The sequence below is a fragment of the Monodelphis domestica genome, chromosome 3 (assembly GCF_027887165.1).
Source record: "Monodelphis domestica isolate mMonDom1 chromosome 3, mMonDom1.pri, whole genome shotgun sequence".
NCBI lineage: Eukaryota > Metazoa > Chordata > Mammalia > Didelphimorphia > Didelphidae > Monodelphis > Monodelphis domestica.
In genome coordinates this window covers 69,763,442-69,787,308 of record NC_077229.1, presented here as the reverse complement: position 1 = coordinate 69,787,308, position 23,867 = coordinate 69,763,442, and the positions used below count along the sequence as shown (strand labels likewise).

The window sequence follows — 23,867 nt, the reverse complement described above, 5'->3', positions numbered from 1 at the left end:
GTTCCTTTTTGTCCCTATTTATTTTTCTCCATATGTCTATTAACTCTGATTTTTCTAAGATTTCATTCGCATCTTTTACCTCTTTCTTATTTATTTTTTGGTTTGATCCATGTAAATTTGAGAGTGGTTGGTTCAAGTCTCTCACTTATATGGTTTTACTGTCACCTCCTTCAATTCTCCTAGTTTTTCCAATAGAAATTTGGGTGCTATACCATTTGGGGCATACATGTTGATTAGTAACAATTCCTCATTGTCTATACTCCCTTTTAACAGAATATATTTACATTCCCTATCACTTTTGATCAGGTCTATTTTTGCTTTGGCTTTATCAGATATCATGATTGCAACTCATGCCTTCTTTCCTGAGGGCCCAGAAGGTCTTACTTTATCCTTTAATTCTAACCTTGTAGTATCAACCCGCCTCATATGTGTTCCTTGAAGACAACATATGGTAGGGTTTTGGATTCTAATCCATTCTGCTATTTATCTCAGTTTTATGGGTGAGTTCATCCCATTCACATTCAAAGTTACGATTGTCACTTGTGGATTCCCTGGCATTTTGATATCCTTCCCTAATTCTGACCTTTCTTCTTTAGCTATAACCTTTTAAACCAGTGATTTACTTTAGTTTAATCCCCTAGTCCCCTCCCTTAATATGCTTCCCTTTCTAGCCCCTCCATTTTTATTCCCTTCCCCTCCCCCTCTCCTTCCCTCCCTTTTTATACTCCCTCCCCCCACCCTTACTTAATTTCCCCTTTTCTCTTACCCTATTGGATATGATAAAATTCAAGATGCCAATGGATCTAGATGTTCTAAGCTCTCAGAGTTGATTTCACTGAGAGTAAGGTTTAAGTAATACCAATTAAAACTTTCTTCCTCTCCTCCCTAAAGGAAATTCCTTCCCCTTCCCTTCCCATGTGTATCTTTGTGTGAGACATATTATTCTATTTAGTTTTTTTTTCTATTTCTTGAAGTATATCTTAGTACTGTCAATGATTCACCCCTCCCTTTTTCTTTCTTTCACCCCCCCTTTCTCCATATTGTCTTAATTTCCCAATCATTCCCTATGTGTGATTCTTCTAACTAATAATGCATACCATTTTTGAGAGTTACACATTACATTTCCCCTACATATTAATATATATATATATATATATATATATATATATATATATATATATAATTTGATATAAATGTAGTCCTTATAGAAGAGAGTTTGAATAAAAGCGAGTTTTCCTTGCTCTTTGTGTTTTGATATCAAACTTTCCACAGAGCTCTGGTCTTTTCTTTACAAAAACTTGGAAATCTTCTATTGTGTTGAATGCCCATCCTTTCCTCTAGAAGTATATAGTCAGTTTTGATGGATAGCTGATTCTTGGTTGAAGATCCAGCTCTCTTGCCTTTCTGAAAATCATGTTCCATGCCTTATGGTCATTCAGAGTGGAAATGGCAAGGTCTTGTGTGTCCCTGATTGGCATTCCTTTATATCTAAATTGTCTTTTTCTGGCTTCTTTTAAGATTTTTTTCTTTTGCTTGGAAGATTTGGAATTTGGCAATTACATTCCTGGGAGTTGTCTTTTGGAGATTTATTGTAGAGGGTGTTCTGTGACCTCTTTCAATGCCTATATTGTCCCTTTGTTCTAGAATCTCTGGGCAGTTTTCTTTGATGGTATCTTGTATTATGATGTTGATATTACTATTTATTTCTGACTTTTCTGGTAGGCCAGTTATTCTCAGATTGTCTCTCCTTCCTCCATTTTCTAGGTCTGCAACCTTCTCAGTGAGATATTTTATGTTCTCTTCTAATTTCTTAGTCTTTTGGCTTTCCTTTATTAATTCTTGCTTTTTCACAAGATCATTGTCTTCCAGTTGCCTGATTCTGACCTTTAAAGCCCTTTTTTCCTTTTCAGTTTGGTCTATTCTGCTATTTGCGGCTTCAAGCTGTTTCTGTAGTTGCGTTTTTCCATATCTTAGATTGCTGAGTTCCTTTTGCATTATTTCCCATTTTTCCTGCCAGAAAGCTTCCATCTTTTTGATAACTTCCAATTTGAATACTTCAAGAGGTTGTGGACAATTTCCATTTCTTTTGGAAGGTTTTGGTGCATTTGTTTAAGCTTCCTCTTCTGCTATTTCCTGTTTTTTGTGTTTTCCCTCCGTAAAATGTATCCAAAGTAACCTCTTCTTGATTCTCTTGGTGTTGGGGTATTGGGTTTCTTGGGTACAGTTTGCCATCTCTGTGTTTTGTTTGTTTGTTTCTTCCTCCCTTTTCCCATCAGAAATCTGAATGAGTAGTACTTGTCTCAGTATAAGGGTGCTAATGGTCAAGGCTTTAGTCTCAGGCTACTTCTAGGTTCTCTGCAGCTGCACTGTCTTCTCGGGAAAGCCTAGAGACTGCCCTCCCCTGTCTGCCAGTGTTTCAGGAGTTAGTGCTCTCAGGTGAATGTCTTTGATGGTCTTACCTAACTCCCAAGACCTGTAGGTGCCCCTTGCTCATGTCAGGGGATCCCTTCGCACACTTGGTGATTATGGCACACTAGTTCTGGGTGCCCGAGATCTGTGATCCCCTAGCCCACCTGCTGGGGCTTCAGGTATTAGTACTCTCAGGAGAAGGACCTTATCTTATTCAGGTCCCCACACCTGGGGCTGCCCATTGTACAGTCCTGTGGTGCCCCTCCCTCACTTGTTGATTCTTGCCAGTGCTGACTTTAACTCTGGCTCCGGCTGTTTGGTGGGGGAGGGCAGGGTGGGTCAGCTTTTCGTTCCCTTATATTGTGGAGATGCCGGAATCCCACCTACCTTCAGAGCTTTGCCTTGTTGTGGGGTCTTTCTGTTCTTATAAGGATGGTTGTTTTTTATTTTGGGAGGGTCTTTTGAGGTCATCTGTGTTGTTGCGTCTGAGGAGACAAAGCAAGCCGCATCTACTCTGCAGCCATGCTTACCCGGAAGTCTCGGGATAATTTTCTTGAGAGAGGTTTTGTACTTCATATTCCATTTGGCCAATTCTACTTTCTAAATTTGTTTTACTTGGCAAAATTTTATACCTCTTTTTTCTCATAGTACTAATTTTGCCTTTTAACAAATTCTCCTTCAGTGCATTTTTATGTATCTTGTCCCATATGACCAATTCTGCTTTTTGTAAAAGTTCATCTCTTGATTGAATTTTTATGTGTCTTTTACCACTTTATACATTCTGATTTGAAAGGTATTAATTTCTACAATATTTTTGTGCCTCTCTTACCAAAGTGTTGACTCTTTTTTCATGAATTTCCTGTATCATTCTCATTACTACTCCCAAATTTTCTTCTACCACTTTTATTTGATGATTAGAGCTCTTTTTGAGCTTCTTCAATTAATTGTTTTTAAGTTTGAAAGCATTCTCAATTTTTATTGGAAATTTTGGATGCAGCAACATTGGTTTTCTGGTCTTATTCCGAGTTTGTATTTTGGTTTTCTCTGTCAACAAAATAGTTTTCTATTTTGAATTTCTTTATCTACTATTTGCTTATTTCCAGCCTTTTCCTTTTCAATTCAAAAAAGAGAGTTAAAATTTGAATCTGTACCTGTGATGATTGGAGCATTGGCCCAAGTTTCAGGTTCTTTGTACAGCTGCCTTCAGAGCTAACTCTGTGGATCAATAGGATTTCAGTCTTTCAAATGTGGTATTATAGTGGGGAAATGTCCTGGAGGGGGATGTAAGATGTTATAAACCACCTAGGAATTCTTCAGAGCCAATTAAGCATGAGACCCTTTGGTTATGGAAACAAAGTTTATTTTAACAAAAGGAATAAGGGGAACTGGTAGGTATTGTGACAAGGAAATCACTTTAAAAGACTGATATATATATTAATTTAAGGTCGCCAAGGAATGCAGCTATGTAATTCCTTAATGAAAACTCAAGTCAGCAGTCAACCTTTTATGGAGTTTTTAATTACAAACAGGAGGAAGAAAGGTATGAGAGAGAGAGAGAGAGAGAGAGAGAGAGAGAGAGAGAGAGAGAGAGAGAGAGAGAGAGAGAGAAGGGAAGGGAATAGGGCTTAAATACCCCCTCTGTTTAGGCTGGGCCAAAAGGCCCAAGCCCTTAGATAGCTGAGGCAAAGAAAAGAGATCAGTCCCTATCACTCATGTGACCAAAATGGAGAAACAGTCTCAGGGGGCTCCACCTCCAGCCTCCTTCAGAGCAAGCCTTCTCAGAGTACAACCTCTCAGAGCAAAACCTCTCCAACCCCTCCAGTCCTCAGGCCCTGCTATCTTTAAGGACACCATCTCAGTTCCCTCCCCTCAGTTCTCACATCTACCAATCACTGTCCATGTCTTCCCTGTGCCAATGGTGGCTCTAGCTTAACCCAGGACTGCCCAGATGTCTGCCCCTCTTTGTACATGTCTGTTGAAGGTCATATTCTCAAATAATTAAATTTTGATCTATGCTGCAGCCCTGCCTAAATCCTGTTAGGCTGAGTAGGGTGGAGATTGTAAGTTCCAAGACCTGGTTCTGCAATTCCAAGTATCTCTATTGTATCAATTCTAAAATCAATCATGACTCAAAGAACTTCCTGTTCTATGCTTAAGCATAGGTCAAAGCCCTTTCCATTGTTCAGCAAAATGCTTCTGTCCTAAAGCAGTCCCAAGTAGGGAGGAGAAGCAACCTCCCATGCCAAGGGGGTTCACATTCCAATAGAGTTCCCACTATCAGTAGGAAATTCCCTCCAAGCATGAAACCTTCCAATGGTGAAATTTCCAACATTCACAAGTCTAAGAAATTTTAAGGTTTACAGTATGAATCCCTCATGCTTTTCAAACTACCTCCACCTGACTCCTAAGCCTCCTTCTTAAGGAAAGCCTTCAGTTCTTCTTTAGTCCTTATCTACACCACTTTATGCTAATTAAAACCCTTTCACAGGCTGTCTGACTGACCCTAATCTTTCCACCAGTAAATTAATAAAGAAAAGAAAGGGAAAAACCTCTGGGTTTGGATGCTGTACTCAAAGTTATAGATGGAAAGCTTTGAATTACCTTAAACAATAGGAATTCTGGTAGATGTAGATCACTGCCAGATGAAGACTGGACTCAGGTAAATTGTTTTTTTCCAAGCAAATAATCTACCTGGATGTCACAGATTTTCTCCATTAACATACTGACTTTCCAGGGAGAATCTCTTAGGGCAAAACTCCTCCTTCAGCCTGAAATTGTCACTCTGCCCTTGGTTTTGTTATTATAAATTTAAATTATTAGAAATTGGAAATGAGATCCTTTTCAGAATAATTTGAAGAGAAAACAATTCCCCTCCAATTATCTAATTCCCTTCTAATTTTACTACATTGGTTTCATTTTGGGAGAAAAACAATTTAATTTCACATAGGCAACATTGTCTATTTTATCTTGATCTTCTATTTATTCCTCATTGGATCATGAAATGTCCCCCTGTCCATTCATATAAAAGTTAAAATTTTCCTCATAACTCATTTGTTTTATATCACCTTTTGTATCTAACTCATGTACCCATTCAGAGTTTACTTTGTTATGGTATGCAAGATATTGGTCCATCCCTAGTTTTTGCCAGACAAATTTTCATTATTCCTAGCAATTGTTGTCAGGAAATGAGTTCTTACCTTTGAAAGTGAATAAGCCTCCTCATTTTACATGTGAGAGAACTAAGGTAAAAACATAGGATATGGCAGGGCCATGATTTGAACCCAGGTCTTCTGACTCCAAAATCACAATTTTTTACACTGCCAGTAAAAAAAAAAAGTGTATATGGCTAGAGTTATCCTCAGAGTTTCATTGCTGGGTTCTTTCTGCTGCATTTTCCTCTGAGGAAGAAGTAGAACAGGGCCACTTAGAATAATGGGGATGATCGTGATCATGATCATCAAAATAACTAGCATTTAGATAGAACTTTAAGGTTTACAAAGCATTTTCTCTCATTTGAATAACATTTCCAAGGCTCAGACAATGGGTTATCTTTCCCACTGTACAGTATCACAACCCTCATACTACAAGATTTTCACTCTCGACTTCACCATCACCAACATGTTGTACAAACCAGAGATGGGCGAAACTGGTTCCAGCACATTCGAGGCCACTGAGCATGTCCTGAAGAACCTGGTAAGACTCCATCCCCACTCTCCCCCACGGTATACCTCCTCTCTCCCATGCTGCCTTTCTTAGCCTCGAGTATCCAGACTTGGTCTAGCCAGGTACTCAGAAGTTCTCTTCTCTACTTTTGTTTCCAGCTTAAGGTATTGTTTGAAAGGAGCAGCCTTGGCTCTCAGTATTCTGGATGCAGTGTGATCTCATTGAGGTGAGAATCTGTCAAGACATCAGCTCAAATATGAGGGACCAGCACATTTCCATTTGACTCAGTTGCCCAGAATGGTTCTTCTTCTGCTTCCCAATAGCAAGTCCTTCTTACCCAAGCAGTAATGGATAAAATCCCCCAGCCAACAAGCCATTAGAAATATTCTAGGCTCCTACCCTTTCCCAGGTGGAGAAATATTCTATCCCCATAGCTCTTCCAAAGACAAGGTTGCAGCTGTTTTCACTATATAACTCCAAATGAAAGGAATAACCATAGGCACCAAATGAGTGCTTAGAAAATGATTGATTAGAATATATCATTAACTTTCTCTAGAATCTTGGGATTCTATATTGACAGCTGGAAGGGACAGTAGAAATCATCTGGACCACTCTCTTCATTTACAGATGAAGTGAAGGCCCAAGGAGATTCCAGTGACTTTTCCAAGGTCAAAGATAGTCAGATCCAGAAATTGAACACTTGCCTTTTGATTTTAAATTCAATGTTCTTTTCATTACTCTAAAGAAACTACTGAAAATAATCAGACCCTATAGACACTTGTAAACAGAAATGAGTATATTTACAGATCACTACCAATCCCATTGTAGTGGATAAAGTGCTAAGCCATGGAATCAAGAACAGTTCAAATTTTCTCTCAAATACTTATCAGATGTGTGATTCTGTGCAAGTCACATAACCTGCGTTAGCCTCACTTTCTTTCCTCTATAAACTGAGAGGGCTGGATTTGATGGCTTCCAATGTCCTTTTCAAGTCTAAATCTAGAATCCCCTCTAAACCTTTGTTCAACCTTTGTTCAAAGTGGACCACTTCTCTCAAGACTGTCCACTGAATAATTCAATTTCAGAAACAAAACCAGTGGTGTCAAACTCAAAAAGAAACTGAGGCCACTAAATTATATACATATCAGGGTCCCTATGGACTGTATATTGACTCAGAAAACCATACACATTTATATATTACCTTTATAATTAATAAATGAACACATTAAAATCAGATTGGAACTACACTTTAATCAAGAACAACACTTTAATCTGGTTCATGTGACCCTCAGGAAGGGTTATGTTTGATATCTCTTATCTGAAACATCAATTTCCAGGTCTCGAAATAATGGGACAGCAACAGGAGTGGATGTGTATTGCATTCTTAAGGAAGTCTCTGCCAGCGCTGTCCTGGAAAAAGAGAAAGTTTACTGGGAGTTGACTGAACAGCTCTTTAGAAGAAAGCTAAGCCACTTGATTATAGACAAAGACAGCCTCAGTGTGGATGGTAAATAGCTTGACAAGTACCTTTCTTCCTTTGGGGGTTCCCATTCCAGAAAAAGACCCACCTGCCCCAAATTCTTCTTTCCTTTTGTGCCTTTTTTGTTTTCATGGTTTCTTTCTCACTCCTGGGAGCACTGTCCCTCAAAGTGGTGACAAACTGTCAAGACATGGAGGGCTCACTTCTAAAGATCAGAAGAAGCTTGATTGTTCTTAAGCTCCTTCAACCAAGAAGTATGCCATGAATCCCTTCTGAAATGATGAATCACCATTTTTCCAACCCTATGGGCCCCAAGCCATCTCCTCTCCATTCCTCCTTTAATCTTTTGCCCACATAGAGATACCCTACTCAAAGATTGATGTGTACTCTCTCTCTCTGCCCACCTATCACCTTTCTTTCTCTCTCTTCTTTCTTCTCTCCTCTTTTCTCCTTCTTTTTTGTCTTCTTTTTTCTCTAACTTTCCCAAACTCTTGTCTTCATTTCTCTTGTGTGTCTTATTCTATTTTTTTCTATCCTGTTTTCCTCTTCTCTTCCCTCCTTTCATTTACTGTTCCTTGACTTTTTCTTCCCATCTCTCCAACACTTGTTCCCTCTGAATTTCCTTCTTTCTTCTCTTTCTTTTCTTTTTCCCTCACCAACTTCAGGGTATAATCGTAAGATGACACTCTTCAGATCCAGGAAGGGTGAGTTTTAAATTTTCTTTATTCTCTATGTACTGGGACACTACAGTGAAAGATATTTTTACCCTTTTTTGGAAGGGAGCAGTGTAGGTCAGATAAATAGAAGTAGTGTTAGGGGGTTAAAATATGAGATATGCTATTAGATATGGCTAATACTTAGACTGTATTTATTCACTTGCCTATTTATTTTCTTTTTGTTACTCAAACTGTATCTAAATATTTCAAAAGAGAAAATTACCCCCATGGGACTTGGAAATCAAGCTGCCCCTATATAGATCTTGTTAAAGATTGAGTCAGACCTCATTGTCTTTGTAATCTGGTACTTAGAGGGGATGTCCTAGCATTCCAGAGGGACTTGTGCCTCTCACCTATATTCTTCATTAGCCAACATTGGCCAATAGGTTTAATTAATAATGTTTTTATCCTCTGCTCCTTCAAGAATTACACTCTTTCCAATTATGTCTCTTGCTCAGTCATCATGATCTTCTGGCATTACAGGAATAATGTTTAATTTCTCTTCTGGTTTTTCTACCTTGGAAAGGTTTGTTTAAACCTAATATCCACAAGGACATGAAGCAGGAAATGGAGAGGGCAGGAGAGACAAAGTCCCAAGTATCAGGTATGACAAAGAATTAAATGATCCCTTCTCACAAGGTCCCTGTATTCTAACAATGATGACAATAACTACAGAGATGAATATATATTGAATATAAACTAAGACTAAGTACAGTTAACAAGGTATTTGAGGAGGAAATGTGTAGGAAATCATGAAAGGTTTCATGTAGAAGGTGGTGCTGGAGGTTAATAACAAAGGGAAGGAAGGGAGGGTTATTCCAGTTATAGTGCAATGTCATAGTTATGGGAGATGATGTTTCCCATAGCCAGGAAATGGAGAAGGTCAGATTGGAAGAATTATTCAATGCAAGAGGAAGAATAACATCCATTGACATTGGAGAGGTAGATTGAGGCTGTGATAAAAAATGCAAATGCATTACACATTAATAAGATAGAATAAATCAGATAAAAATTGTGCATGCAACTATAAAACTAGAAAAAGATAAAATCAGAAATCTAATTAATGTTAGAATTAGAAATTCTAAAAATCGAAGGAGAAATTGATAAAATTAAAAAATAAGAGATCTATTGAGCTAATAAACTGGGAGTTGGTTTTATGAAACAAACAAATTAAACACATGTCCCATATAGCATAGAGCATTGGTTAATTTGATTCAGAAAGGAAAGAAGAAAATCAAATTACCAGTATCAAAAGTATAAAAAGTGACTTCACCATCAATGAAGAAGAAATTAAAGCAATCAATAGTAGCTATTTTATACCCAATTATATGAAAATAAAACTATTCTTGTGGAAATGGATGAATATTTTACAGAAATATAAATTTCCTAGGCTTACAAAAGATGAAGGAAAATATTTGAATGATCCCATTTTGAAAAAAATAAATTGAATAAGCTCTCAAGAAGTCCCCAAGGAAAACATCTCAGGGCCAGATGGATTCACAAGGGAATTCTCTAAAATTTTAAAGAGCAATCAATCCCAATACTAGATAATTTTTTTAGCAATTTGTGATTCAAATATGGTGCTGATTCCTAAGCCAGGAAGAGTATAACAGAAAATTACAGATCAATTTCCTTAACAAATATTGATGTAAAAATCTTAAATAGAATACTAGCAGAGAGACTCCAGTAAAATATCACAAAGATCACTTACCATGACTAGGTGGGATTAATACCCAGAATGCAAAACTGGTTTAATATGAGGAAAACTATCAGCATAATTGATCAGATCAATAACAAATTTAATATAAAACTCATGATTATCTCAATAGATACTCAAAAAATTTGACAAGATTCAATGCCCATTCCTATTAAAAAGAGGAGAAAGCATAGGAACAAATGGATATTTCCTTAAAATGATAAATAGTATCTATCTAAAACTACATCAGCAACTCTCATCTGCAATGAGGATAAGTTAGAAGTCCTCCCAATAAGATTAGGGATGAAGAAAGGATACCCATTATAATGGCTATTGCTTAATATCATACTAGAAATACTAGCTTTAGCAATATGGAAATGAACAGAAATGGAAGGAATTAAAGTAGGCAAAGGGCTTTGCAAACACCTATTTTGGGGGCAGCTGGGTGGCTCAATGGATAGAGAGCAGGGCCTAGAGATGGTAAATCCTGAGTCCAAATTTGAACTAAAACACTTCCTAGCTGTGTGACTCTGGGCACATCATTTGACCCCCATTGCCTAGCTCTTACCACTCTTGTTCCTTGGAACAAATATACAGTATTGATTCTAAGATGAAAGGTAAGGGTTTAAAAAATCCCCACCTATTTTCAGTTTCAAATTTGCTACCTCCTCACCCACTGAGAGGGCAAGAGATATATAATACTCATTATCCTTATAAAGTCATGTAAAACATTTCAATGTGAACCATATTATGGGGAAAAGAGCAACAAAAATAAAGAAAATGAAAACATCTGCTTCAATTTGCACTCAGAATTCATCAGTCCTCTCTCTCTGGAGTTGGATAGCATTTGTAGAGTGCTTTAAAAGCAAAAGAGACTTCATTCTTTTGCCTGTGTTTTATTGTTTCTTGATGTCTCAAGAAATCATAAGCTTACAGTTGACCAATTCTGATTTTGAAAGAATTATGTTCTTCAGTAAAATTTTGTGATTATCCATTTGTCCACTTCTGTTTTTTAAAGAATTATTTCCTTTCATGAATTTTTGTCCCTCTTTTTATGTTTAGTCATATTTTAGTCATAATTAAAGTCTTCTTCAGGGAATTTTTAAGTTTCTCCTACATTTCACCACTTTTGTTTTTAAGTTATTATTTTCTTCAATAGTTTTGGGCTCCTTTTGCCAAGCTGTTAATTCTCTTTTCACAGTTTTCTCCTCCAGTTTTCCCTCTATAAATCTTATCTCTATCATTCACTTTTCTGCAAATTCCAAAATTGAGTTTGGGTCCACTAAGTAGCAATTTTCTTTAGGCTTTCTCTCACATTGTTATCTTCTTCTGAGATTATTCTTGGTTTTCCCTGCCAATATAATAGCTTATCATGATCAAGTTAATTTTTTATTTTTGCTAATTTTTCCAGTTCATTTCTTAATTTTGAACTTCATATAAAAATGGAACTTTGCTCACAGGAGAGAGGAAAGTCATGGCCTCAAGCTGTGGTATTCTTCATGCTGTTCTTTTTAGAGCTAGTTTTAGAGGTCTGTGACTTTTTAGTGCTTCCAAGATAGTGTGATCCTGTGATATATATGGTTAATGCTTTCCTACTCTGCACTCTGGGCTTTACCCAGGAAAGACTCCTGGTTCACTTCAGCTCTCCTCTTTGCTTTGGAACTATGACCAGGGCACCATATAATTTGTGAAGGCCTACTAGTACTCTTTTCCACCAAGGAATTGTGACTGAGAATTGTGCATTGGCAACAGAGTTTCCAATCACTGCTATCCATACCCACTGCCATCAAGGGGTCTCCAGTAATCTCCTTTTAACCAGTTTTCTGACCCTTTTACCAATACCTGCCACTGTCTATGTATTAGGGATAGATCTGCCCTACTCCCACTGAGTCATATGTTTCTCCTGTTAACTTATTAAGTTTTCTTAGGACAGAAACATGTCTCACTTTAACATTTTAAGTTGCCCCTGTCACTCTAAAATTTAGTAGTAGGTGTAATTTTGAATTTTTTGGATGGGAGTATGAGGAGTGTTCAGCTGGGTAGCCACTTGTAATCCACCATCTTGCCTCTAACTTATTCACATAATTCTTTTTTCTGATATATGGATTCACAAATATTTTATAATTCTATAGTTATTTTGAATAGATTTTCTTTTCCTCTATCTCCTGCTTGACAACAATTTGAGGATTTTTCTGTTTTTTTTTTTAATATCCCATTACTTAGTTGAATATAGTGATTATTTAACTTAATTTTTAGTTGATTCTACATGGTTCTTTAAGCAGGCCATCATATCATTAGCAAATACTGATCATCCCCGCCCCCTTCTAGACTTATTCCTTTGATTTTTTTTTATTACTGTAGCTTCCATTTCTTAAATTATTTCTTTTTTTAAAAATTATTTTATTTGGTCATTTCCGAACATTATTCATTGGAGACAAAGATCATTTTCTTTTCTTCCCCTCCCCCCTCCCACCACCTATCCAATAGCCGACATGCCATTCCACTGGGTATCACATGTGTTCTTGATTTGAACCCATTTCCATGTTGTGGGTATTTGCATTAGAGTGTTCATTTAGAGTCTCTCCTCAGACATGTCCCCTCAACCCCTGTACTCAAGCAATTGCTTTTCCTCGGTGTTTTTACTCCCACAGTTTTTTGTCTTCTTGTGGATAATGTTTTTTCTCCTAGATCCCTGCAGATTGTTTAGGGACATTGCATTGACACTAACGGAGAATTCCATTATGTTCGATTGTACCACAGTGTATCAGTCTCTATGTACAATGTTTTCCTGGTTCTTCTTTCTCTCTGCATCACTTCCTGGAGGTTGTTCCAGTCTCCATGGAATTCCTCCACTTTATTATTCCTTTTAGCACAATAGTATTCCATCACCAACATATGCTACAATTTTTTCAGCCATTCCCCAATTCAAGGGCATCCCCTCATATTCCAATTTTTGGCCACCACAAAGAGTGCAGCTAAGAATATTCTTATACAAGTCTTTTTCCTTATTATCTCTTTGGGGTACAAACCCAGCAGTGCTATGGCTGGATGAAAGGGCAGACAGTCTTTTATCACCCTTTGGGCATAGTTCCAAATTGCCCTCCAGAATGGTTGGATCAGTTCACAACCCCACCAGCAGTGAATTAATTCCCCTACTTTGCCACATCCCCTCCAGCATTCATTACTTTCCTTTGCTGTCATGTTGGCCGATCTGTTAGGTGTGAGGTGATACCTCAGAGTTATTTTGATTTGCATCTCTCTGATTATAAGAGATTTAGAACACTTTTTCATGTGCTTATTAATAGTATTGATTTCTTTGGTTGAAAACTGCCTATTCATGTCCCTTGCCCATTTATCAACTGGAGAATGGCTTGATTTTTTGTACAATTGATTTAGCTCTTTGTAAATTTGAGTAATTAAACCTTTGTCAGAGGTTTTTATGAAGATAGTTTCCAAATTTGTTGCTTCCCTTCTGATTTTAGTTACATTGGTTTTGTTTGTACAATTTTTTTAATTTGACGTAGTCAAAATTATTGATTCTACATTTTGTGACTCTTTCTAAGTCTTGCTTGGTTTTAAAATCTTTCCCTTCCCAAAGGTCTGACATGTATACTATTCTGTGTTCGCCTGATTTACTTGTAGTTTCCCTCTTTATGTTCAAGTCATTCACCCATTTTGAATTTATCTTGGTGTAGGGTGTGAGATGTTTATGCAAACCTAATCTCTCCCACACTGTCTTCCAGTTTTCCCATTAGTTTTTATCAAATATTGGATTTTTGTCCCAAAAGCTGGGATCTTTGTGTTTGTCATAGACTGTCTTGCTGAGGTCATTTACATCAAATCTATTCCACTGATCCTCCTTTCTGTCTCTCAGCCAGTAACAAATTATTTTGATGACCACTGCTTTATAGTATAATTTGACATCTGGGACGGCAAGTCCTCCTTCCTTTGCATTTTTTTTTCATAATTTGCCTGGATATCCTTGCTCTTTTGTTCTTCCAAATGAACTTAGTTATGTTTTTTTTTTCCAATTCAATAAAGAATTTTTTGGTAGTTTGATGGGTATGGCACTAAATAAGTAAATTAATTTGAGTAGGATTGTCATTTTTATTATGTTAGCTCGTCCCACCCATGGGCAATCAATGTTTTTCCAATTGATTTTTGGAAGTTCAATGGGTATGGCACTCTCTTAAATTATTTCTAACATTAATGCTGATACTCATTCTCCTTATTTTACTCCCAGTTTCATTGCACACACCTTCAAAATTTCTCTAGTACATATATTGGTGACTCTTGGTCTTAGCTAAATATTATTTACCTCATCACAGAAACATCTATCCATTCTTATGTTTCTAAATTCTCTTATGTTTTTTAAAAAGAGACATACTATTTTCTGTCAAAGTGTTTATTGCATTTATTGATAAAATAATAAGATTATTTATTTTTGTTATTAACCTTGTTCCATTATATTTATAGTTTTCTTGATACTGAACCATGCTCCCATTCCTGGAATACAGTCCAAACAAAAGTTTATAATCTTTTAAACATGTGACTGTAATTTTTTTCTAATGTTTTATTTAATATTTTTGTATCACTTTTCATTAAGAATAGAATGGATTTTCTTTTCTTTTCTTTCCTTTGTCTTGCCTTGTTGTAGGTATCAAGACTATGTAATAGCAATGATTTCAATAGAATTACTTATTTTTGATTTTCTTGTAATATTGGCATTGATTTTTCTTTGAATGTTTGATAGAATTCATGTGTAATTTTATCACTAGAACCAATAGAAAACTGTTGAGAAAATAGCATGATTAGCTTCACAGAAGAGAAGGCATTAAAACTGACATTTTAAATAAATTGGATGATTGTAATAATTTCATAGTGGAGGGCACAACTGAGTTGGTCCATATATAGAAAAAAGTGTGAGCAAAAACAAAGAAAGAGTAAAATTCTGGATAGGTATGAAGTGTGAAGAGGAATCCAGTTGTGAGAGGGTATATGGAAGAGAGTCATATCAGTTAATGTAGGTTAGACCCAGACTTTCTGTAGTTTAACAACAATTTTTGAACTGAATTGTATAGAACCTTGAATGCTATACCTAGTTTCTTTGTATTTATTTTACATAAAATTTGTACTTAACTCCATTGAAACTTGAAAAAATTAGGATTTTGAAGGATTCTTTTCTGCCCTATAAGAATTTAACAACTTTATAACAGTTTAACCTCTCCAATTTCCTGTTGCTAGAACAAAGGGAGGGGATAAAGGAATATGTTTGTGATTAAATAAGGAATAAGTAGGTGTAACATATTATTTCTCATCTGCACACAATTAAATGTGGAAATGTATTAAACTCAGAATAGAAATAGTGAGAGATAGACTAAAGAGATAGACTTAAAATGATATAAAGGAGGGTCTAAATGAGGAGGGGAAGTCAAAAGCAAAATAAAACTTCTTCCTTAGAAGGATATATCAATTAACATAAATTGAACTGATTCCTCCCTCATTCATGTAGTGTAGGAGGCAAGGATGAACCCTTTCATTGCTAAAGTAATGGAAAATGGACCACAGTCCAAAACATGCTGTCAATTATACATCCTTCTTGTCACAAGGCACCGTGCAAAAAGGAAGAGGGGATGATAATGACCATAGCTGGAAAGTCATGGACCATAATGATTATAACTTTTAGCCCTGCAGTAAGAACACACTGTTCTGGCAACAACAACAACCCCAATCACTGCCTCTGGCACTACTGACTTGGGATACTCTGCCTGCTTCCTCTGCCTTGCCAGAGACCATGGTAGCACCAACTGCCTGGTCTGGAGTGGAGATGAGCCCATATGAAATTATGCTCATTGCTGAAGTCTCTACCCCACCTGGGCCTGGGACAGGAGGAAGGAGCCCCATAGGTGTCCCTTCATACCCTGCTACCCATAATACCACAGCAACAACCACAGCCTTCCCCTGGACCAATGTGCCCCCAGCAGGATCTATAAGCTCCTCAACCACAACTCTTTCCAGTGTCAGTAGAGAAGATCCAAAGTCAATTACATTTTTGGACACATCGATTTCAGAGACCACAGCCATGGCTACTGCAAGGGAAGGGCTGGCCCTGATGTAGTCCACAGCCACGATGGACATCAGCAGAGGAGCTGAGACTGTGGTTCTGTCCACAAGTAAGTTGCCCACCAACTCAGCTTTCCCTCTCATTCCCATGGACAAACTATCCACCCAGACTACCACGGTCACTATTCCAGACACTGGTAAGAACAGTTCCTTCATTATACTCCCTGCTGGAACACAGAGTTTCATTTTAGTGAAATATAAGGAGGAAACAGTCATTACAATTATGGTCTCTGAGTCTGATGTGTCCATGGAGGAGGTCAATCTTGTCCTTTATCCCTTAATGACTCATACAGGTTGCATGATACAGTAGTAAGAATATACATTGCATGGAGTCAAAGGGTGTGGATTCAAATCCTAGATCTGCTATATTCTACCTCTGTGGGGAAGACTGATCAGGAAAGACAGATAATAAGGATGGAGCTTTTTTAGTGAAATATAAGGAGGAATCAGTCATGGAGAAGATAAACCTTTGAATTCTGATTACACATCCATTTGGCAGTTGTGGACAAAACACCTCCTGGTACTTTGTAGATAGGATTGAGAACATGCCCAGGGCTAGAGTTATCAACTCATTCATACCTGCCCTGGGCAGATGAATAATAGCTAACATTTAGCATGCCTAGTATACAGCTAACACATATAAGTCCTACAAGATTAGTAGGGTAGTACTAAGAGAGACCCATTTGGAGGTCCTACCAAAAAGACTCAGAAGGTGTTCAAGCCAGGATTCAAGTTGTAGGTGTTCTGACTCTTGTCTAAAGTTATTTCTACTGGACTACAGTGAACACTCTTTAAGCAGACATGGTGTGGGAAGAGGAAGTTCTATGCCAGTGGAATGGTTGGCTCAATAATGGGCCCAGAGTTGCAAAGCAGTAGATGGCTAGATGACCCAAGCTTTTATGATAAGTCTGCCCTGTGCAAGGCCAAGGGGGTGAGTATAAACGAACAGCTCCCCCTCCAGAGGTCAGAATGGAGTTCATTCCTCCTCCAAGCAGCTGATCCATGTAGAGGATGTGACACCCACACAACCTCTAATTCACATAGACTGTACTCATTCCTGTAATATCCATGTGTGTGTGTGGTCTTTGATTTTCATTCATAGTTTGTTGTACTTTTTCCTTCGGTTCCCCCATTTTCTCTAGTGCCATCACTGACCCCATTACCTTCCTCTAGCACTACAGATAAGAACTCCTCCATGCTTCTCATTCCTTTCTATGTGCAGCTTTGAGAATAGGAGTTGCAGAATGAGTAGTGAGGTTCCCAATGCTATGAACTTTTATATTATCAATCATCAGCATAAAGTTGGAAGGAATCTTAGAAGGATCGAGAAGTATATATATGGCCTCTTGTTTTGTGTATGTGGAAACTGAGACCCAGAGATGTAAAATGATTGGCTAAAGTTGATTGGATAGGACTAGAATTTACCCTCAAAGGTCACCTAGCTTAATCGCTTCATTTCCATATGTGAAAACTGAGACCCAGAGAAGTTAAGATATGCCAGGTCACAGATATAGAAAGCATCAGAGGTGATATTTGAACCCAGGACCTCTGATTACAGAGTCATTGTTCTTTCTACTCTATTATGATATTCTTCAAGGTCAAGAAGAGAGTTTAGCCCTAGAACTGCATATTGAATGGCTAAGGCTCTTTCCACTTTGGGGAAGGTCCCTTCTATGAAATCTCCAAGGGCAGAGAATGTTTTTATATTTTTATTTATATCCTCAGTATTTAGGACATTGCTGGACACATAATAAACACTTCATCAATGGCAACTAATTGAATGCTTTGATCTAATGAGTAGATTGGTGAGATCTAGTTTATTAGAAAAATTCATCTTCAAACCTATCTTTTACACCTACCAACTGCTTGCCTATGGAAAAGGGAAGGGGAAGGAAATAAGCATTTATATAGTGTACTAGAGGGGGAGCAGGAACCGAAGCTTGAAAGGTCTAAAAGAAGGAGGGAACAGATAAATAGGAGCACCACTTCCTCTCCCAGTCAGAGCTGCACAAGGGAAGGTGAGATTGGATCAATGTCCAGAGCTGAAAGGTAAAGAGGAAAATCCCCTTCAGTCTCTGGTTTCTGTCCCTGGATGGATATTATCTTAGTACATTAGAAGAATCAGATGTTCACTTCTTCTGAATTAACAAGATCTATTTATTGTTTTGAGATTTAGGAATAGTAGGTTTAGGGAAGAGGAAAAATTGAGAAGTTCCTAATTCTGTTTCAACCTAAATTCCTTTAAGGAGTTGAGAGCTCAGGTCTGGGGACCTGAGTCGCTGAAGACATTGTAGAGTCAGGCTGGTATAATTTCTTAATATAGAGAGATACAGCTATTGAAGATATCAATGGAAAATCTTCTTGGGTGGATAGTCTCTTATCTTCCCCAAAGGGAAAAAGTCTCTATCCAAAACTATTGAGGAATCATGACTAATCTAATTTCTTTAGATAAATGAGAGATCACAGCAGGTTAAGCTCAGCAAGTTGCTCTTCTTCCTTTCAGTTCAGAAGAGAAAAAGAACCCCTTTCCAACTGTCCATCTGCTTTTCTTGGCTAGAGGTTATATAGCCCTATCCCCCATTGCCAGCAAAGTTCCATTTCCTTCCTGAATGAGGTTTCCTTGCCAATCAAGTCCTTGCAATGCAGACTATAGCTTTCTCATCCACAATAGCACCTACTATGTGCCAGGCATTGTGACTAAGCATTTCTCAGAAATATTATCTCATTTGGTCCTCATAATAACCCAAGCAGTTTGGTGCTATTGCTATATTTAGCCCCACTTTGCAGGTGGGGAAACAGAGGCAAGCAAAGAATAAGTGACTTTCCCAGAATCAAAGTTAGATTTGAACTTAGGTCTTTCTGACTGCAGGCATAGCACTCTGTCCATTATGCCACCTAGTTAGTTCTATGGTGAGAGCCACCAAGGTCAGAAGACCAGGTGTCAGCATAGACAGTGGTCAGGAATGTAGACAGACCAAATGATGCTGATCTTAAACAAGGAATTTTGGGGCAAATGATGCAGATCTGGGCAAGTCACTTTCAACTTGTTCATCTGTAAAAGGGGTTAATAATAATTGTAGGACTTTCCATTTAAGATCAGTTTCCATGACCTGCTTCCTCACCTTGGCACAATAATTCACTTGGTCCTTTGGTAATTACTTGCATTTGGCCCACCCTTTTAGTTCCAAAATCAGAGATTTACCTCAGAGTCTGGTCCTTTCTGAGGCATTGTTCTTCATTCAGGGGGGCCTATTGCCCTAGTTCATACATTGGTTCCTACATAGTAGATCTGTGATTGTGTGACCTGGTCCTATAATGCTCTGGCCACTGATTGTTTCCAAGAATTCCCATAACCAAGAGAACCTGGAACTGGTCAGAGGTCAGAATTGAAAAACTGGCCCTTTCTGATATCATTGTCTGTACGTGGCTCCTGGCATCCAATCAGCCTGGTGGAGAATGTCATCTTTGGAGCACTGGGTGTGGGGGAGATGAGAATAAGAGGACAAATTCCTCTAGATGATCTCAGGTGAGGAATGGAAGCAGCAAATCAAACCATTTTCTGGACAAAAAACTTCAGGGAAGGGAAGTGACTCATGTAACATAAAATCTCTAAAGGATCCCTTTTTTTTTCAGCTCTGACTGAATTTCTTCACTTCATTTACTTCTTGCCCTTGATAGTAAGTCAATCTGAACAAAGAGAGGTCAGGTATCTATTTCCAATAGAAAATTAACTTTATTAGGGAAGCAATATGTCATCCAACACTGTTGAGAAATCAGGCCACATATGGTTAGATATCGTATTTTCCCAATTACTTATAATAACAATTGTCAATACATGTTTTCTGAGATTATGAGGCCAAAATTGTCTTCCTCCTTCCCTTCTGTCCTCCCTCTTGGAGATGGTAAGCAATAGGAACTGGATTGTACAAGTATTATCATGGAAAACATACTTCCATATCATTCACTGTTGGAAGATGTGAGATTTAAAATGGTTGAGGTTTTAAACTGTAGTGAGTTAAAATGGTGGAAGATATAAATTGTGTTAGATATAAGAGAGGGTGAGTAAATTTTGACTGTAGAAATATGTTTCACTACAGTGTCTTGGGTTTTAAATCAAATATAAGGTGGTCGCCAGGGAAATATTCCCAATTATTCAAATACCCAAGTCAATTGGGTTTTATAGAGATTTTAATTAACAATACGAGTAATCAAAGAAAGAGAGAGAGAGTAAGAAAGGAATAAGTATGAAGGGCCTCAAGGCAATATGGCCTAGACCTGAGTCTTAAAAGAGAAATCAGTCAGTTTTTTAACACTCACCACAAGGTCTGACTAAACAAGGATTCTGGTAACACCAGGCCAGTTCCATCTCAGCTGACTTCACCAGAGGGCCTTCCAGCCAGAGACTGTTCCAATAGGCCTCTCTCCAGAGCCTCCAGAGGCACAGAGTCCCCTTAGAGGAGCTCCAGGGAGACCTCCTTAGAGATTGTCCTCCAAGAGCTTCCCTTCTCCAGAGCCTCTCTCAAGAGATTCTTCCCAAGCGGTCCTCATCAGAGATTCTCCAAAAGGATTTCTCCAAAAGGATATATCTCCAAAGCATATCCCTCCTCAAGACATCCTGCTTTTTCTTATATAGGGGTTTTTCTCCCGTGTCACCTCCCCAAGGTCCCTACATCTACCAATCACTGTAGACGCTTTCCAAAGGACTGCCAATCTAAATTCCTGCTAAGTCAACCCAGATCCTCAGTAAGTCTGAAGTAGAGAAAACACAGTTGAGTCAACTAATCTCATCAAGAGAAAACTTGCCCAACCCTTTTAGGTACCTAGCATCCCATTGTATCAATTCTAAAAACAGGCCTGGCTCAAAGAACTACTTGCCCCACCATAAGCATGGATCCAAGTACTTTCTTTGTTTAGCAATGAGTTTTCTCCCCTAAAGCAGTCTTAAGTATGGTTGGAGTAGAGGTCCTGCCATTTCTGATCCTGGCGAGTTCTCACATCAAAATGGGAAATGTTTCTCAGTAGGGAATTTGTTCCAATTAAGAATTCCCCAATGGGGAAATTTTTAACATTCACAAGTCTGAGAGATTTCAAGATTTACAAAGACAATACTCATAATAAACCCAAACTATAAAATAAAACTGTAGATGAACTAATATAAAAGTCAGTATGCTTTGATCTGCTTCTGACTCCCACAATTTTTTTCCCTCTGAACGTGGATAGCATTCTTTGTCAGAAGTCCCAGATTTTGCATTGCTGGCCCAGAATTGTCCCAGATTATTGCATTGCTGAGAGTAAAGACTTTCATAGTCGATCATCTTAGAATACTGTTGTTACTGTGTACAATATTCTTCAATTCCTGCTTATTTCACTCAGCATCAGTTCATGTAGTTCTTTCCAGCTTTTCTGAAATCGTCCTGCTTATCATTACTTATAGAACAATAATATTCCATCACCAACATATACAGTCATTCCCCAATTGATGAACATTCCCTCAGTTTCCAAATTTTGCCACCACATACAGAGCAACTATAAAAACTTTTGTACAAGTAGGTCCTTTCCCTTCTTTATAATCTTGTTTGAATACAGAACCAGCAGTGGTATTATGGGATTAATGGCTATGCACAACTTTATAGTTCTTAGGGCCTAGTTCCAAATTGCTCTCCAGAATGGTTGGATCAGTTCACAACTCCATCAACAATGCACTAGTTTTCCAAATTTGCCTATGCTCTCCAAAATGTATCACTTTCATTTACTGTTTCATTGGCCAGTCATATAGGTGGGAGGTCATACCGTGGAATTGTTTGCATTTCTCTAATCTCAAATGATTTAAAACATGTTTTTATATTATTATTGATGGCTTTATTTTCTTCATCTGAAAATTCCCCATTCATATCTTTTCACCATTTGCCAAATTGGAGAATAACTTGTTTTCTTATACATTTGAGAAATGAGACTTTTAACAGAGAAACTTGTTTTAAGCTCCCTCCCCCTTTGTTGTTCCCTTCTAATCTTGTTTCCATTGCTTTTGTTTCTACAGTTATTTTTTAATTCAAATGAAAATTATTCATTTTACATGTTATAATTCTCTCTTGTTTGGTCATAAATTCTTCCCTTCTCCATGCATTTGGGAGGTAAACTACTCTGTATTTTCTAATTTATATTATCACTCTATATCAAAATCATATAGCCATTTTGACCTTATCTCAGTATAGTATATAAGATAAGTGATGATTTTTGAGTGACTTTTTAAATTTGTTTTCCATTTGACCAATTGTAGTTTCTAAAGTATTCTTTTCATCAGTGAGATTTTATGCCACTTTTTTATATAGCTCCAATTTTGCCTTTCTAGAAGTTCTTCTTCAGTGCATTTTTGTATATCTTGTCCCATATAGCCAATACTGCTTTTCAAAAGAGTTCCTCTCTTTGAATTTTTATACATCTTTTACCACTTTTTCTATTGTGATTTTAAAGGTATTAATTTCTTCAATATTTTTGTACCTCTTTTACCAATGTATTGACTATTTTTCATGATTTTCCTGTATCACTCTCGTTATTTCTCCCAAATTTTCTTGTAGCTTCTCTTATTTGATTTCTAAACCTCTTATTGAGCTTCCTCCATTAATTCATTTTTGGGGAAATTGAGAGTAATCCCTGTTTTTATTGGGCATTTGGGGTTCAGCAGCATTGGTTTTTTTTTTCTGTTACCAAAATAGCTTTCAGTATTGTGTTTCTTTTTCTGTTATTTGCTCACTTCCAGCCCTTTCCTTTTCATTTCAAAAGAGGTAGTTAGCCCTTTGATCGAGCCATAGAACTGCTGGGTTGATACTGTAAATCTTGAAATCTCTCAGACTTGTGAATGTTAAAAATTTCCCCATTGGGGAATTCTTAATTGGAACAAATTACCCACTGTGAAACATTCCCCATTTTGATGTGAGAACTCGCCAGGATCAGAAATGGGAGGACCTCTACTCCAACCGTACTTAAGACTGCTTTAGTGGAGAAAACTCCTTGCTATGGGAGGACCCCTACTCTACCCGTACTTAAGACTACTTTAGGAGAGAAAACTCCTTGCTAAACAATGAAAGTACTTGGACCCATGCTTATAATAAGGCAAGGAGTTCTTTGAGCCAGGCCTGTTTTTAGAATTGATACAATGGGATGCTAGGTACCTAAAAGGGTCAGGCAAGTTTTCTCTTGATGAGATTAGTTGACTCAGCTGGGTTTTCTCTACTTCAGACTTACTGAGGAGATTGGTTGACACAGCAGCATTTTTTCTGATTCAGACTTACTGAGGAGATTGGTTGACTTAGCAGGAATTTAGATGGGAGTGATTGGAAGATGTAGGGACTTAGGGGAGGTGACATGGGAGAAAACCCTTATATAAGAAAAGGCAGAATCTCTTGAGAATATATCCTTTTGGGAGAATTCCTTTTGGAGGCTCTCTGATGAGGACCACTTGGGAAGAATCTCTTGAGAGAGGCTCTGGAGAAGGGAAGCTCTTGGAGGACAATCTCTAAGGAGGTCTTGCTGGAGCTCCTCTAAGGGGACTCTGTGCCTCTGGAGGCTCTGGAGAGAGGCCCTTTGGAACAGTCTCTGGCAGGAAGGCTCTCTGGTGAAGTCAGCTGAGATGGAGCTGGCCTGGTGTCACTAGAATCCTTGTTTAGACAGACCTTGTGGTGAGTGTTAAAAGACTGACTGACTGATTCTCTTAAGACTCAGGTCTAGGCCATATTTGCTTGAGGCCCTTCATAATTATTTCTTTCCTACTCTTTCTCTAATT

The 23,867-nt window shown here is 37.8% G+C and overlaps 2 protein-coding genes across 4 annotated transcripts in view; both read left to right on the top strand.

Moving 5' to 3' along the window:
• The window catches only part of LOC130457897 (mucin-16-like), a 68,469-nt gene extending 58,694 nt beyond the window's left edge, over positions 1-9,775 (top strand). For 2 of the 3 annotated variants that reach the window (XM_056820611.1, XM_056820609.1), the window contains 5 exons: positions 5,975-6,102; positions 6,231-6,298; positions 7,410-7,579; positions 8,218-8,256; positions 8,795-9,774. In XM_056820611.1, coding sequence (XP_056676589.1) covers positions 5,975-6,102; positions 6,231-6,298; positions 7,410-7,579; positions 8,218-8,256; positions 8,795-8,889 — 500 coding nt within the window. In that variant the 3' untranslated portion in view covers positions 8,890-9,774. Of the gene's footprint in view, positions 1-5,974; positions 6,103-6,230; positions 6,299-7,409; positions 7,580-8,217; positions 8,257-8,726 lie in introns of all 3 variants that reach the window. The other variant, XM_056820610.1, reaches the window with a different exon arrangement.
• Positions 1-23,867, top strand: part of LOC107651981 (mucin-16-like) — a 286,116-nt gene that overhangs the window by 231,293 nt on the left and 30,956 nt on the right. The gene's annotated exons all lie outside the window — the stretch shown is intronic.